The sequence below is a fragment of the Stegodyphus dumicola genome, chromosome 8 (genome assembly GCF_044657685.1).
Source record: "Stegodyphus dumicola isolate Sdum_Otavi_A_Nest chromosome 8, ASM4465768v1".
Taxonomy (NCBI): domain Eukaryota; kingdom Metazoa; phylum Arthropoda; class Arachnida; order Araneae; family Eresidae; genus Stegodyphus; species Stegodyphus dumicola.
This window is the reverse complement of record NC_140775.1, coordinates 121,264,902-121,282,443: the sequence shown is the minus strand read 5'-3', so window position 1 is coordinate 121,282,443 and position 17,542 is coordinate 121,264,902. Positions and strand designations below refer to the sequence as shown.

At 30.7% G+C, this 17,542-nt stretch overlaps 1 protein-coding gene across 2 annotated transcripts in view; it reads left to right on the top strand.

Annotated features, from left to right (window-relative positions):
- The window catches only part of LOC118192950 (exportin-T-like), a 114,842-nt gene that overhangs the window by 82,030 nt on the left and 15,270 nt on the right, over nucleotides 1-17,542 (top strand). For both annotated transcript variants that reach the window (XM_035363970.2, XM_035363969.2), the window contains exons 19-21: nucleotides 4,060-4,159; nucleotides 4,361-4,546; nucleotides 13,176-13,365. In XM_035363970.2, the coding sequence (XP_035219861.1) occupies nucleotides 4,060-4,159; nucleotides 4,361-4,546; nucleotides 13,176-13,365 (476 nt within the window). The remainder of the gene's footprint in view (nucleotides 1-4,059; nucleotides 4,160-4,360; nucleotides 4,547-13,175; nucleotides 13,366-17,542) is intronic.

Here is a 17,542-nt window from a genome sequence, read left to right as displayed (position 1 = left end):
GCATATATATACTGGAATCAATATGATGTTCTCAGTAAAGAATATAATTGAAAGCTATTTTATGGATGTAAAATATAGCAGTATAATTTTCAGATTTATTTTATGCAATAAAGTAATGTTTAGAAAGAATGTTACATCAAATAAATGAGGCTTTTTAATTATTGTGGCATATAGTAGCATTCACCAATAAAGTTAGTTTTTCCTTTGACATTTCTAGCTTTTTTAAAATTATTTTTATTATTATTTAAGAACTCATATGAATTATGCAATTTGTCAGCTATCAAATGATGAAGAGCCACAATTAGTTTCTTGAAAGACAAAGGTATTATCTACACTGAAAGACTGTTCAGGAACACAAAATGAAATTATATTTTACTACTACTAGTGCATTGAATAATAATATTGTGAAAAGAAAAGGTTACAGATTAGATGGTGGTTCAAAGATTTATGCATTTCTTTTCTGATGACTGTTTCGTGTATTTACTTCGGATATCAAGAACTGGCATTAGTATCAACGACACTGAATTTAAATGCTATTGTTTGAGCTTTAGATTCAGTTTGTTCAATATTTTTGCATTTAATAGTTTTCTGTACTTAAATGATGGAAGTATTTTTGTATTTAAGGACACTTGTTGACTCTTGTAATTTGCTACGAGGCTTGCATTTCTTCTGCAGTATTTGAAGTGAAGATAAGGTTTACACTTTCAGGGAAAATCTGTTTAAGAATTTTTTAGCTCAATATTAAGCTTTTGTTAAAGAAGCAAGAAAAACCATTAAATCAAGAAAATCGTTAAATTGGGATTTAATTATAATTTTTTAGCATAGCCTACTCCAAGAAATAATGTAAAAATCCTGCTGTACTAGGGAATAATCAATGTTATCTATTTAAACCAATTCTTTTTTTTTAACCTCTCACCAACTTATATACATAGGTAAGGGAGGGAATGTTAGCGATCTAAAAATTCAGTGGTGAGTTTTCAATGAATAAACATGAATTAGGGTCCCCACAACACATTTACAATGTGTGTGATTTCCCCCCCCCATCTTTGATACCTCTTATATCACACTTTCAAAAATCCCTTTTTTCTCCATAGAAGATGTGTACATTCATACAAAGAACTTATAAGGTATTTCTTCCGCCTTCTTAGCATGCCTTCATGGTGTAGGGGTCAGCACACTCAGCACGTATTCGAGATGTCCGTGGTTCGTGTCCCAATGAGGGCATTGTTCATTTTTTTATCTCTCCTGCTTAAAAAAAAATATGTATTGTTTCTAGAGTGGCGCCCGACCTAAAAAAGGTGGTGGATGATGATTCTCCACCACCAAGATTTCGCGTTTGGGTCCCCTAATCCCCAGTCTCCCTTTAAAAAGGGAAGTATATAAGGTATTTCTCCCACCTTACCATGCCTTCATGATGTAGAGATCAGCACACTTGGGCGTATTCGAGAAGTCCGTGGTTCAAGTCCTGGCGAGGGCATTCCTCATTTTTTATCTCTCATGCTTTCAAAAAATACCTAATGTCTCTACAAACTGACTGGATTTTAAGTAAAATTGGACAACTAGGAAGTAGTAATTTACTTTTGAAGTGCATAACAATTTTGAATGAAAAACTATAACTATTAAATTGTAATTTAAAGCTTTCCAATTTTAGTATTTAAGATTTTTATATCAATGGGACAACATATTAAACAGGGTTCATCGGTCCTTTAAAAGTCGTGAGGTTTCTGGAAATAATTTTTGGTCCTTAATTTTACTCATCTGGCATTACTGACTGCTATTTTACAACTGCTATTTTTAATGTGAATTAGTATTTTGGTGATTCATTGACAAATATGTACTGGATGGGTTATCATTTGAATTCTCTCCTAATATAAATGATGCAATACTCGAGTTTCTGGGCTCGAGGCCCTGTCTCGATTGGAATATAAACATTTAGAAAGTTTCTTTTTGTGAATGAAGAGTTCATAAAATATTACATCAAAAACAACTTTTCTCTTTTGGGGGTATGAATTCTTTTGTTATACTGTGTCTATTTCTGAACATTTTAGCATTTAAGAATAGCTTATATACAAAAGTTTTGATTTTTTTTAACAAACTTAATAATAACATTAAAAACATTGACTATGTGTGATTAATTGAAAGTGGTACTTTACTTGGAACTTTTAATAGATTTTCCTTAAAAAAGTATGGAATCACTGTAATAAGACTTTGGCAGACAGGTTTGTCAAATTGTGCTACCTATTGATTGGTTCTGCTGTGTTCAGACATTGGCCAGAGAAAACTAGTCAACTAAAGAAAATACATTATCTAGGTAAAAATTTAGTGAGCAACAATTTCAATCTAAATTTACAACTCATATTGAATAGCTCTGAAGATTTTATAAACATTAATGATAATGAATTTGTATCTGAAAAAAGTATTTTATGAAAGTATTGTATGTAGTAATGTTGTAATTGTTGATCATTGTAGAAATAAATTTTTACTGCTCTAAAACAAAATGCTGCTGTTGTCCATGCACTAGGTGATGGTTTGTGTCTTTTTAGATATCTCTTCATATCTGTTTGGTATTGAAGTATTATACTCATGTATTTTTCTTCCTTGTTGATATGCCATTAATGCTTATTTTGATTATTTAATACAGGAAGCAGCATCAAAAAATATTTGGGTTAATGCAGCACATATTAAAGTTGTTTTATCATATCTAAGCATAATATTTATATCAAGCCATAGAAAAAAAAATTTTTATACCAGCATTTCGTTTGCAGAACTTAAAAACTCTTTTAATACAGACATGTTACCAAAAATGCACTTGTCATTTTCTTGTACTGTTGATGATGTTGGTGCACTGGCAAATAGCAAATTTGAAAACACCTATTGTTTTATTTCTTACTCATCCTGAAGTGTTCGGTAGTCACTAAACAGCTGTAATTCCAAAAATTAATTCCTCAAAACTGTTTACCGATACCTACATTGCAGAGTGTAGATCAAAATGAATTTGGATTTGTTGTTGATGCTATAGAAATAATATATCAGAAAATTAAATTATGGTATTTGTTTTAAATTATTTTTATAAAATATATTTTATGCATTTTATTTTGTGTAATTAAAAAGTCATGTTATTCAACTGCCCAATAAAATATGTTTTAAATGAAAAAGGAGGGAAACATTTGATTATGTTAGTATAAATTTAGAAAAACCATTTTTTATACATGGCCATTTACATCTAATAAAATATAATCCAAAATTTTATATTCCAGAACCTTTCTATTTATTAAAACAACAATTAGATTTTGTGTACAAATAGTCAGTCGGAAGTAATACTTTATGTAAAGCTCATTGCTGTTTAAAACATGAAATTGGTTAGATGTCATGTGTTAGCCGCATTTTTTTAAATTTTGTTTTTAAGACTAGAAAGTATTTTTAAAATATCTTTAAGAGTATTTGTTTTCAAGAAGCTTTACTGCTTGCTGAAAACAAATCCCTCTTTGAGAACAAACGATGCAAGCAAATGTAGCTATGTATTTATTTCACTGAAAACAATGTAGTGAAATATATTTATGGTTACATCTTCAGTTATGAGGTCTTTTCTTTATTAAAATAATATCATAGCAGATTTTTTTCCCCTAGCTTTGCCATTTTAAACATCTTATTTTAAAAGTAATATTTAATATTCTGTATATATAATTTCTGAGGGACTAATTCATGGAATATTTGCTTATTACAATTGCTTTGCTTAAAGTTATTTAAAATGTTACATTAAAACTGGCAGATTAAAATGTGATTGCAGTTTCTTTTTAGTCTGATGATTTTTAACTTTTTGAATTTAATCGAAAGCTCTTTGGGGTACTAGATTGTAAAATGAAGTTTTCGGATTGGATTTTTTTAAATGTATTCTATGTGCTTCAAACTTGCTCTTTTTTTTTGGGGGGGGTGTATGTGTGTGTTATTGAGAAAGGAAAAATTATTCTCATTGTAGGTCCCTCCCACTTCCAAAAAAGTGATAAAATTGCATTTATATGCAAAATTTTTATTGCATATACTTTTCTCTGTATTTTGTAGTCGCACTAGTAAAGCATTCTCAAATCAGCAAACAATGAAGTCTTGTGGTTGTGTGGAAGTATATTTACAAGCGTTGCAGGTTTTCTTGGGTGCTTTAAATGTAAGTTTTCTGTTTCTGTCCATTAGATTATATTTTAACAAGTTATCTGTGTTTCAAAAGTAGTTTTCTAAATATAAAATTGTTTCTATTATTTCTGGTATTTGTTACTGTACATCATAATAAGTTTTAAATATTTTTCATAATTTTTAAGTTTGTAATTAATGATTATATTAAACATCTGTCTGTATATTTGGTTTATAGTTGCCATATGAGCAAGCATTGCTTCAATCTGCAGTACGTCAGTATTTACACAGGATGGTAGTTTGCTTAGAATCTGAAATGTTGCCTTTCTTCCCAATAGCTGCTGAGCAGCTACTCAAATCATCTGACATACGTAGCATTCAAGAATTTATTCCACTTATCAATCAAATCATAAGTAAATTTAAGGTAAAAAATTTTCCGTATGTATGTGTGCCTTTATATATTTCATGTTTAAGAATTTTTTAGTATACAGGTATTAGTTAACTCACACTAATACATGACGATCAATGTATTTATGCCTTTTAGCACAGAAATATATTTTCAGTGTTAGCAGAGTTATTGCATTTTTTTATTCCCAGAGAGTATTGTCTAGTAACCGCATTGAGAATTGCATTGAACAGACTTTTCTGCAATTTATCTCTGTTTTTTGTGCTCTGTTAAATGAGAAGAAAAGGAACTTCTCTGAAACCAGTTCCCAGTTTTTAATCTAACACTTTGCCGGCATTAAATTTCCTTTGTACATCGTTCATCAAGTACAGTTCATTTTGTGTGAATTGGAACACTTGCTTTATTTATTTATTTTATTTACTTATTTATTTTTTATCAAAATACTGTGCACCTGAAAATGGTTGATTGCCTCATTTCTCTACAATCTAGTAAAGACATGATGTAAAATATGATAATAATTAAGACAAACTTTGCTATAAGAATTTTTAGCGGGGAAAAGGTTACTCCCAAATATGATGCTGCAATACTTCCAGGAAAGTGGAATTGTGAGTTGTATTATTAGTGGGTGCAGCATAATAACCCTAATATAAACTTTTTATACATATATTGTTTATCATTTTAGCCCTCGAATTTCACAGTAGCAATAAGTAATTTGCTTTGTTACTACCAAAGGGAATGCAGGTAGTTATAAACTACTGTGAACCATTGTACTATTGTTGCCCCCCCCCAAATCATGTGTAATTTTCCATTTGTGCGTATGTGCCCTAATTAATTTATGAGGTAGATTTAATAAAGATTTAATATGCCGTGAATTAATTAGGTAATACAGTCAAAAGTCGTTAATCCGGACTTGTCGGGACTTCGGCGATTCCGGATTATAGATCATCCGTTTAAATCTCGTAAGATGGCATGCAGAAATTACAAAATTAAAAATATGAAACCATAATTTATGAAATAAAGAACAATTATGATCTAAAGGGTATCAAAATTTACAAAAAGAAAAAGCTTAATATTTATTTGTTTACTTTATTAAACATTTCCTTCAATGTAAGTTGCTTCGTTTCATGTGATAATACTTTCTCTTTAATTCTATTAAACAGACATAATTTCTTGTTTAGTTACAAAGTTCCGCTGTTCAAGTCCTATAATTGCTGTGTTGAGAATACCGACTAATTTGTCAATTGAAATGTTTTCGTTTTCAATAACCTCTGGGTCACTTTCTTCACTATCCGAAGCGAATTATAATGAGGAGGAACTTGATTTAAATCATATCAAAGACAGAGTATATCGAGATGAAATACTACACTTAGTACGGAATTATAAACCAAATAAAATAAAAACATCTGCCCTGAAGATAAGGATAGTGCTGACAGATCACGTGAAATTGATAAACAGATTTCGGATTTCAAAACATACTTTTGCTTTGTAGATACAAATTACATATTAGTAAATATATATCGGAAATTCTATTTGATGTAATCTTTCTAATCTATCATAATCTAATAATGACGTTTCTGCCCCCCCCCCCCTCTGCCCCAGAGCAGCATGAAATTGATAAACAGATTTCGGATTTCAAAACATACTTTCGCTTTGTAGTAAATACATATCGGAAATTCTATTTGTCATAATCGAAAGTTCAAGCTTACTTTTATAAAATTGCTCTAACAGTCTGCAAAAAATAATAAGCCGGATCCAATTCGAAGATTAAGGAACAACGCAATCAGCAACATTAACTGAATTAGATAACTTTAGCTTAGCGTATAACTCTGTTACACATTAAACGCGCATGTGCACAAACATATTCGCAGCCGTAAGGGTCTTACGCACTCTCGTAAACGCCTGTGCGCATGCGTGAACGCGACGCATGCGCAGAAAGTTTGTAGCTTTGAGGTTCGGATTATGGGTGTTCGAATTAACGACTTTTGACTGTATAAAACTTTGGTCATTAGATACATATCTTTCAAAACAGGTGGTAGCAAAAGTAAAATTAATTCTTTTTTTAGTATTTACTATCAAAAGCATTGCATTGTGCATTTTACATGAACAAATGTATTGTCAGTTAATCGAAATTGTGAATCCATTCAGTTAAAAAATGAGATGATAGTATTTTATAGGTAATGATGGTTAAGAATGCCTAACCCTTCTTCTTGAATAAATTTTATAATGTAGTTATTTTAGTTTGTGTCATATTTGTGATAAAGTATTTAGAACTAATTATCATATTTGCTAAGATTTTGTAATCATTTTATTTTAGAATAGAAATTTTTGGGACTTCTGTTATCGGGACCAGGTTCAGAAATGTGTGTTCAGAAATATGAATGTATGTGCTCATGTGTGCATGTAATATATGCACTGTACATAAGTATGTGCATGTATACACACATTCCTGAATCTGCTCTCGATAACAGAAGAGTACCAAACGTTTTTTCTCCCTCTCATAAATTACATAAATCAGCAGTTGCCAAACTTTTCTCTTGCTCTCGCTTATTTCTTCATAGGACTTTGTATTATAGACTACCCTTAACCTCCCATTTCAGAACTGTAATGCTCTTCCTCACCCCTTAGAGTATTCCCACAGTATATCTGCTACTGCATTATTACTTATTTTATTGCCATAGAATTAATAGACGATAATTAATACAGTAGGAAAAATATAATAAAACTAGTACTACATGTTATCATGGCATTCACAGGAAACAAATAATAACCAGACGGTTATTATTTGTTTCCAGTGTAATTTTAAACTGAAACATAATATTAATAACATACCACAAGTATTTTGAATATCATATTCACTATAACAGAAATGAAAAAATATGTGATCTGACAATTTTTTTATTATTATTGATGAAATCTAGGCTATACTAAAACCTTAAGCATTCTTAGAATAGTATTGTACCATAGTAAAATACTAAACTTATACTTATTTCCAGGTAAATTAATATAATCATTGTACATACTAAATTTAAAACAAAAATTTAGACATGATCTGAAAGGTTTAATAAATTGATGTACAGAACAGAAACATTTGTATATCAACATATACAGGAAAAAATATACCATTTTATTATTATTATTATTATTTAGTAGTAGTAGTAGTAGTAGCAGTAACAACTATTAATTTAAAAGTCATCAGATGTGTCCTTGTTTTTCTAAGAAATTATACTGTGTGACACGAATAGTGCTCATTTTTCGAATACTTTCTTATCCAAACAGGCATTTAGCAGCAACATGAAATTTTTTGCAGCAGTATGTATTTTTTTTAAATCACTGTTAATGGTATGAAAACTTTTCTGCAGGATGCTACGATTGCATTTTCATCATCTGGGTTGGCTGATAATAAATAAGATTGTGATAGCTGAAAAAGGTTTTTTAATTTTTATTTGTAATAGAAGGGTTTTGGATTCTGAATGATGCAGCGGTAATGAAAGTTTCTTGCTTCCATTTGATAAACATTTCTTATCTATTACAGAAAGAAGATTGGGGCTATCTTTGTCTCTTGTGAATTAAATTCCATACTAAACATCTGTCAGAATACTTCCTTTTCTTTTAAGTAGGATGGCTGTTTGGAATTTTCTTACTACTAGTTACCTTTACTAATACTTATTACTAGTTACTACTAGTCTACTTGTCTCTTACCAGAGTAATAGTTTCATCCTGGCCCTTGGCAGGTTCTTTAGAAATGCAGATGCAAAACTAGACCTATAATCCATGGTGCTTTTAGTTTTGTGTGAAAAATCTACTTTTAGCCACTTATCCATTTTTAATAAAACAAACCTTACATTTAGCATCTCTAAAAGAAGTTGAATAAAACTCCATTATCCAACAAATTTGATTATAATGTAAATGTAAAGAAAGGTAGCTACATTACTCATTAAGGATTAAGTCATTGTTAAAAATATTGACTGCCAATCATTTTATAGGATTCACTGTGACTAAGCAGAAAAAAAACTGGGTATATGCAATGAGTGAGGAATCAAGCAATATGAATGGTATGAGCAGTATGAATACTGGAATTCCTCATAATTACTTTCTCTTTTTATTCTGTGACAAATTTAAACATTATGAACGTTTCATATTTTTATCAGTATTCGTTATAATATTTTGTTGCTTTCCACCATTATTGTTAATTTTTGGTTTTAACACCAACTGGAAACTGCTGACATAGATAATTTAAATGTGATTTTTTTATTTTTATTTATTTTTATTTTTTATTTATTTATTTATTTTTTTTTTTTGTTTTTTTTGTTTTTTGTTTTTTTTTGTTTAAATTATTACTAGGATAGGTTAAAAAATAATTAAAAGACAAAATGTACTGAAACTATCAAAGAGCAGAATTAGTTCTAGCTTTAGATGCTACAACTAATTCAGTGCTTCGATAGTTTCTTCAGTGTTATGGATTTTATGGGCAGCATATGTTTTGCTGCTGTTTGAATTGCTGCCAAATGAAGGAAATATACCCAGCATTTAACAGAAACTAAACTGAGATACTGAGTGATTATATATGTAGGTCAGTCAGAAAGTTTATCGCACTACTGCATAAATATGTTCCGTCTAAGACTATTTGGATGACATTGTGTGGCAACACTTCAGACATGTACCTTTATTGTGTGATGTAGCGGCTTCCCTGAGGCAAGTTTATTTTTTCTGATAATCAGTCGCAAACATATCTCGACAGCTGTAAATAGCGTCCAGATTGGAAATGTGTGCAGTGATTCATATTTTGTGGGCAAAAGGTGCAACTGCACTGAAATTTATGGACAGTTGCATGAAGTGTATGGTGAAAATGCAATTTCATGTCAAGCTATCGCGAAATAGTGCAACATGTTTGAGAATGGATGTACAGATATTGACGACACTGAGCATGAGGAAAGACCATCAAATGCAACAAATTCGCAAATCGCTGCTCGTATGAATGAATGCATTCTTGCAAACAAACGCATAACGATAGCCAAAATCTCAAATAAAGTGGATATTTCTCATGGAATTATGCACAAAAATATTGCCGATCACCTTAAATTTCGTAAAGTTTGTGCTTGATGGGTGCCACGTTTATTAAGGAGAAAGCATTTTGAAAGTGCATTTGCATTTCTGCAACATTACCAAATGGAAGGAAATGAATTTTTGAACAAAATTGTAAGTGTAGATGAAACTTGGATTCACCACTTTACACCTGAAACTAAATGCAGCTCGCTTGAGTGGAAACATTGCAGTTCCCCGACACAAATAAAGTGTTGAACTGTTCCATCTGCAGGAAAGGTGATGATGATGCTGTTTTTTGACAGGGAAGGTATGGTGCATACAGAATTCATGCCAAATGTTGCCACAATTAATGCATCTTCTTATTGTGAAACACTAAAACGATTGCGGAAATCATTTAAAAATCGACGGCCACGTAAATTCTCGAAAGGCATTGTGCTCCTGCATGACAATACTAGACAGCATGTAGCAAAACAAACGTGCAAACTTCTGAAAAAGTTTAGGTGGGAAGTGTGGAATCACCCTCCTTATAGCCCAGACCTTTCACCTCCTGACTTCCATGTGTTTGGTCCCATGAAACAAGAACTTTCAAAGCGATGATACCATTCGGATGTCAAACTGAAAGCTGCAGCCCAGCAATGGTTATTGGACAGGATTTCTTTGCAGAAGGCACCGAAAAGCTTGTACCATGTAAGTAACGGAGGTAATTACATTGAAAAGTAGATTTTGAATGAAACTTTAAGATATAAATAAAGTTATTGTAAAATTTTGCTCCTGTTTTGTTTTCTTAGGCAGTGCAACTAACTTTTTGACTGACCCTCATATAATTCATAATGTTAAAGGATACTGGAGGTACAGAATAACTGCCAGAATGATAAAATATTTGCTGTGTTACCTAAACAGAAAGATAACATCCTTTTTTGAGATAAATAGAAAATCAGCAAAATAATGGAGAAAGATTTTCCATAAATTATTAGAGATAACCTGCCATAAGTATAAATGACTGGATTATTTTCAGTGTAGTTAGTAAATGAAAACATCTTTTGTTTTACCATTGCTAAAAGTCTGATATTGGAAGGAAGGAAGATCTAAATGTATCAATGGCAAGTTCTTTTAAAAGCAAGATTCGATTGTAAGAGATCGCATCCCAAAAGAAAAAAGGTAAGAGATATGTTAGATACTTTTACATATTCAGGATTGAAAATAAGCGAACATTTATAAATTGTGCAACTGTTGTTCATCGTATGAAAAGCACTTTATCCTGATGCATGAATGCTCTGTTAAATTATTGAAAGTTCAATAATTTTTGCCCTTTAAAGAAAAAATATATGAAAGTTGCCTGGAATTTTCATGCTAAAGCATTACTTTTCAGAAAATAGGTGGGCAAAAATAATTAAATGAAATAGTTATACATCTTTCATCTGATGGTTCAGTGTGTAATGGTGCATCAAGTATACTTTTAAAAACAAGAAAAAAATGTGTTTACAACAAAATATAACAAAAATCAAATAACAGTTGAGGATATATTATTAGACATCTTTACCTTCTGTGTCTTACATCTTTAGTGCCACTGGCTATTAGGGCACATATAGCGCCCTCTAGTTGAGTAGCATGGTAATTATATGACACAACTGACCAATGGCAAATGTTTTTTGCAATTCTAATGGGTCAATAATGACCTAAATTAAAACTCAGTTATGAGTACTACAGTTTCTTTACTACAGTTCCTGAAAGAAACTGTAAGATTTCAATTATTAGTCTGTCCAGATTAATAAGTTAGTTAATAAAAATTTAAAGTGTATTCTGCATCCTTGTGTAAATTTTTACCTCCAACATTTACCAAAAAAAAAAAAAAAAAGAAAAGAAAAGAAAAGAAAAAGAAAAAGAAAAAAAAAAGAAAAAAAGAAAAAAAAAAACTTTAAAGCAAGTGCAGTTACTCATGCTGCAAAAAAGAGCCCTTTAATTTTTCTTCTTGGAGACATTATGGATATCCCTTTAACTTTAAAAAGACAGAAAGACTGCAGGTTAAATTTGTCAATTATTTAGGGAGAAGAGGAAACTCTGTAGCTAACTTACAACTACTACCTAAGGAAAAATCAGTAATCAACTTATTAGTGCTGAACAACAGGTTATTGTGCTATGGATTTCAAACCATTGTATGAATCCAGGTAATAAGATTACAGATAAACTTATTAAATCACTTATTGTTACCCAACCAAATCATCCTCTTTCTATAAAAAAGGTAAAAAGTTATCAGCTGTAAATTCAAATATTTAAGGCACATCTGTTGTTGGAAACATCCCTTTAAATTTAAAGGGTGCGATTTCTCCTGATTTGCCTATAAGAGTTATTGTAACATGTTTCTGCCTTTTGAAAAATCATGATTTTCTGTGGCAACATCTAAATAAAATTGGCCTAGTGACTTTTTTGACATGTCTGCTTTGCAAGTTTGACTTTATAATTAGCTAGGGGTTTTGAATTAAATGTAAAGAACTTAATATCTTTTTCCTGTGAGATTTTGTATTTGATCGCCAGATGGGACAGACCCAGAAGATTGTAACTGAGCATCAGTTTAAAAATCAGCTAATCTGCATCCTTGACTTTGTTTTCTTTAAGGAAAGTCTGATTGCTCTATAAGTTGCAATCATACCAGATAAATCAACGAACATTTTTCTTAACACATTGACTAAGAAATGTGTTATCATAATGAATTTAGGTTACAATACCTGGTATTGTAAAGGTATCTTTTTTTTTTTTTTTTTTTTTTTTTTTAATATCATTTGGCTATAGCGCAAGAGGATTTGCAATATACTTCCAATATTTGTATACTTTCTTAATAATAAAAAACTGTTGAAGTTCATTGATTTCCCATGGTGACCCCCTTTTTTATATTAATATTTGTAATAAAAATTGCACACAACTTGCTAAATATTTAAAAATTGTAAACATAGTTCATTGCAACTATTCTCAGATTGTTGGATTCCTTATTCCCATTTGTAAAATCTTGTGATTATTCCTCATTCTCTTTCATTTCAAATACATTCTGCTGTTTGATGACTTCACTGAGAATGTTTAATATAATAATAGGAAAATGACAGCTTTGATGTTACTGGAGCAGTATTAAACCATGGCAATTATTTGAGAGAGTAGGACACATTATTGAAACATTGTTAAGTTAATATTAATATATGGTCTGCCAGTGGTCAAGTGGATAAGACTGCTGAATGCTTGTATTGGGAACTGAACTTGGGCCAGAGTCCAGGTGAACAGTCTGGTTACATGAGTATTTTCATGATTTTCTCGATGTGTAATATCATTATGAACCAGTTTCCTGTACAAGTCCTTCATGAAAGCATTCCTCTCTTTAAGTTTATAGCTCACTCTTGCTTTGTTTATTCAAGTTAAAATTTTGTGCATGAGCTATATTAAAAAGTTTTTACGAGTCCCCCCCCCCATGAATGAAAATCAGATAAATGACTGTTATTGTGTGCATTTGAAGTTCGAAATGACTTGTTTAAATTATTTTGTTTTCAGGAGTTGCTAAATTTTTATTTGGTTATGTGTATAGACACGTTTTTAAAAGAATTTCATACATTTTTCATTGCAGAAGGAAATTGTCCCTTTTCTTCAACAAATTTTTATGCCTTTCGTCAATGTTATTTTTAATGCATTGTCAGTTCCAGTTGATGAGAATGACCAACCTGCTCAGAATGAAAGGCAGCTTTTACAAAGGAGCTACTTTCTTTTCATTGCTGCAATTGTTACTAATAATATTACAGAAGTCATTGCTGCACAAGGTAACTGTAACAATGCTTTATTTTTTATTTATTTATTTTTTTTTTAAATATCTTGGAGGAGAGATTATTGTGTATATCTAGCATTTTGTGCCAAATTTGTTGTAAATTGATGAGATTAAGATCTTTCATTTTTCCTGCATAAATATGAAAAAAAAAAATCATTTAACCCTTTGCGACACACATATTTAAAATATATTTTAATCTTTAAAAAAATGCCTTAGAATAAGTCAGATGGACTTACTTAAGTGCCTTTAAGGCTTGAAAAAAATTCTGAGCTTTTATTTTTTACGGTGGAAGGTGGGATACCGTTTGTCCCACCATGCAACTAGCACATGTCTTATAGCATATTGGTGTATAGCAGGAAAACAAAATCATATGTGGAATGAATAAACAAAATAAAGCGTGCATTCCAAAATATTCATAATAAACACACTAAAATGCTTTTTGTACTTATTGCATATATGCATGACTTGTAAAATTTTGCATATAGTATATATTTAATATTTTTAAATTTTAGGAACAAAAGAAAATATTTTCTTGAATATTATTTTAAGATTAAAATTTGATACTCGTACTAAATAAAATATTAAAATTGGCACTTGATTCAAAAACATTTATATATGATTAAAATTGAAAAAAAGTCATTTTTCATGAAACTTTGAAAAACATGTTGTTTCATTCTTTTGTAAGCATAGAGGCACTTCACATGTTTCACACATCCAAAATGTTCGTCGTTCTTCTTTCGATATGCTACAATATGCACATCTTCTCCTGCTCGTTCTCTTTGGCATTTTACTTACATTTTTTAGTCTCTTTTCTGGTTGTACGAACGAGTTTTTAGTTTTTATTTGAACTGGGGATTTCAGTTTTCTTTTCAGGTCTTTCTTACCTGCAAGTGCCATTAGACCTTCTATAACTGAGAGAAAAAAATCTTTCATTGTTTTTACATCATGATCAGGTTCAAGAACAAACTTGAATAAATGTGTGTACTGTACTCGCATCTAAAAAGTAAAAAAAAAAAAAAAAAAAAAAAAATCATGTGCAACCATTTCTTTCTTTTGCGGTCTATTTCATATAGTCCTTTCAGTTGATCAATCAGTCGACATATCCCATATTCTTATTGTATGGAATAATGCTGTTTGGGCACAGTATTTTTTTTTTTTTTTTTTGTCTTTCCATCTCGTTCTTTTCTATTAATTTCTTTCATTTCAGTTGCCTTTTCCAAGCAAGACAGGATAGAAACGGATCTTTTATCCTTCCATTTTATGCAATAAATTTAATCATCGCTAACTGAAAAGTCTATATATTCTCTTGACATAAATTTGTCTTTTAAATTTTTGGGTAGATACTTCCGATCCATATTTACAGTGCCACATGCATAGATAAGTCTGTGTCTTTAAAAAGCGAAACAAACTATAACTACTTCCCTTTCTTCTTCAGCAATAACTTCAACCTCAGTTATTCTCTTCTGGATTTCAATTTCATCTGAATCAGAACTGACATCTGAAGCATTTGAGTCGCAATCGGATGGCAATTCAGCAAAAAGATCCAAAGCTTCCTGAGTTGTTAATTTTTTTCTAGACATTTTAGTACATCAGAGCATACAACGGATGTAAAAGCGCGCGCAATCACGAAAAAAGTAGATGAAAAAAAGAAAAGAAAAAATAATCGTGAGTGCTGCCATCTATTGAGCGGAAATTCAAGTGTGTGGTGGGACAAATTTTAACCCACTTATTTCAACTGCAAAATTAATGTTATAAAATATTGAAACCAATTAAGATTTTTGAAAATAAAATACCTTTGAATATTAAAAAGAATCATACATATCATAAATTGTATACCAAAATTTTTAAAATATTGAAAAATGCGAGATACATGGATATCACTCTCGTGATCCTATTTTGAATATTTTTTGCTTATAAACTTAAGCCCTGGTATAGTAGTAACATCTACTGAGAAAAATAATAGCTAAAATAGATTATTTTTAAATAGAAAATTTCTAACGGAAATTGCTAACTGAGAAAATAAATATTAATTAGGTGGGACATATATTGACCCACCATGCCGCAAAGGGTTAAAAGAGCACTCTACTTCTTGAAAATATTTTGTATCAGATTTTTTTTTACACTGTACATATAACAATATTTCTTGTAAGAGAAATGATTCAAAATTATAAAAAAAGGAGTAAAATTTGCACAAGACATTATGAAAGTCATCAATTGTCATAAACATGTCATCGGTATCTCTGATTGATCGAGCTAACATACTGAAAGCGCTCAATTTATGGAAACTTTCCTTAAAGGGAGAGAAAGACTTTATATGCGAAGGTGCAGGGACAGCTTAAGTGTTTTTATGTGCCGTGTTATTCTTTTTAGTATACTAACCTAATTTTCTTTTCTTTTTGTTAAGCTGCTAAATTGATTTTGTTTTTATTTGGATACGGCTGGCTCGCCGGGCTCGTGTCATTTGTTGTTGGAAGGGTTGCGCCTGCTTTTCTTCATAAGGTTCAACAAACCAGGAGGAAGGGCTGCACCCGTATAAAACAAAACAATGTTTCTTGCACCATATTATGATGCGATTGCAAAACTTTTAGTGTTTGTGTACATTATCATCTGCACCAAAAGTAAAATAAAAAAATAATAATGTAATTTTATACTAATATGGACTGCAATCTTTTCTATTAATTCTTTAATCCTTCTCAATTGGTAGTATACTTTTTAATACAGTACAAAGTATAAGATCTGGACATCTTGGGACTTCAGCAATTCCAGATTTTAGTTTATCAGTTTAAATCTTGTAAGATAGCATGTAGAAATTATAAAATTAAGTATATGAAATAGTTGTTTATGAAGCAACGAAGCATTTATAATCTTAAGAGAATCAAAATTTATTTTAAAATGTTTAATATGTATTTGTTTGCTTTGTTAAACATTTCTTTCAATGTACATTTAAGTTACTTCATGTAAATTTTTATTCAATGTTCCATTCATCAAGTCCTTTAATTGCAGAGTAGACAATTCCCACTGCCCTAGAGAAATAAATTCCTACATATTTTTTAAAGTTTATTTGACTAAATCAGTTGTCCTCAATATAAACATCACTAGATGTAATCTTTTGCACTATGAATATCATTTACAAAATCTACTTTGGTACTTTTCTGTTCTACTACTCTAAATTCAGGGAACCAGATTCGGAAATGTATGTATGTGTGCATATGTTTATTTATGTGTACGTGTATATATATATATATGTATGTGTATATACATATCATTTCTGATAATATGAAAAAAAGTTTTTTGAGGGAAAAATATGCATCTAAGAAATCTTTCACTATCCTACTTTTGTTAATTTACATGCAGAAAAATTTTTTCCCTTCCCCAAAGTTGACGGTTGTAGGTCAGTTGTTTTACTTTTGTTGAATCTTTTGTGAACTGTATACCAAGCTGACTAATTTTTTTTTATTATTATTTTACTCCCTTCTCGCTGATTGTATAGATTTTTTAGGATTTCATAAGAATAATTTTTCAACATGCGAACATTCTCATTGCTTAGAACAGCGTTTCTTGAACTGTGGATCGTGACCCCCCTGGGGGTCACGATACCTGCAACAGTGTTTCGCCAAAAAATTTAGCAGTTTTGATATTTCTTTAACTTATAATAATTTTACAATTACCAAATATTTTTACACTATGCATCTGAAAATAGATAAAGATAAGACAATACAGACAAAGAAAAAAGAAAAATGTTTCGACACATTCTTTTTATAATAGAAACGTTCATTTTACTTGCTTTGCACATGACGCTGTCATTTCATCTGTTACTTATTTAAAATTTTCACATTGTTCTATGTCTTAAAATTAGAAATTAAAGTTAATGACCTAAAATTGCAATAGTATATCACAGTACAAGTGAAAAAATTTACAGTTTCACACACACGTGTGTCAGATTTGCGCAATGCTTATGCGGTCTTACAAAATTTTTGTAAGTATTATGGGGTCCTGGGGGTCGCAAAAAAAAATCTCAGTGATAAAAAAGGGTTGCGACTGAAAAAAGTTTAAGAAACCCTGTCTTAGAGGTATGGGACTCCCAGGATACTTCCCATTCACTGTGATACTGCTTTTAGAAGAAGGATGCTTTTGATTAATGTACTCCATATATGTGTCACTGACTGCATTAA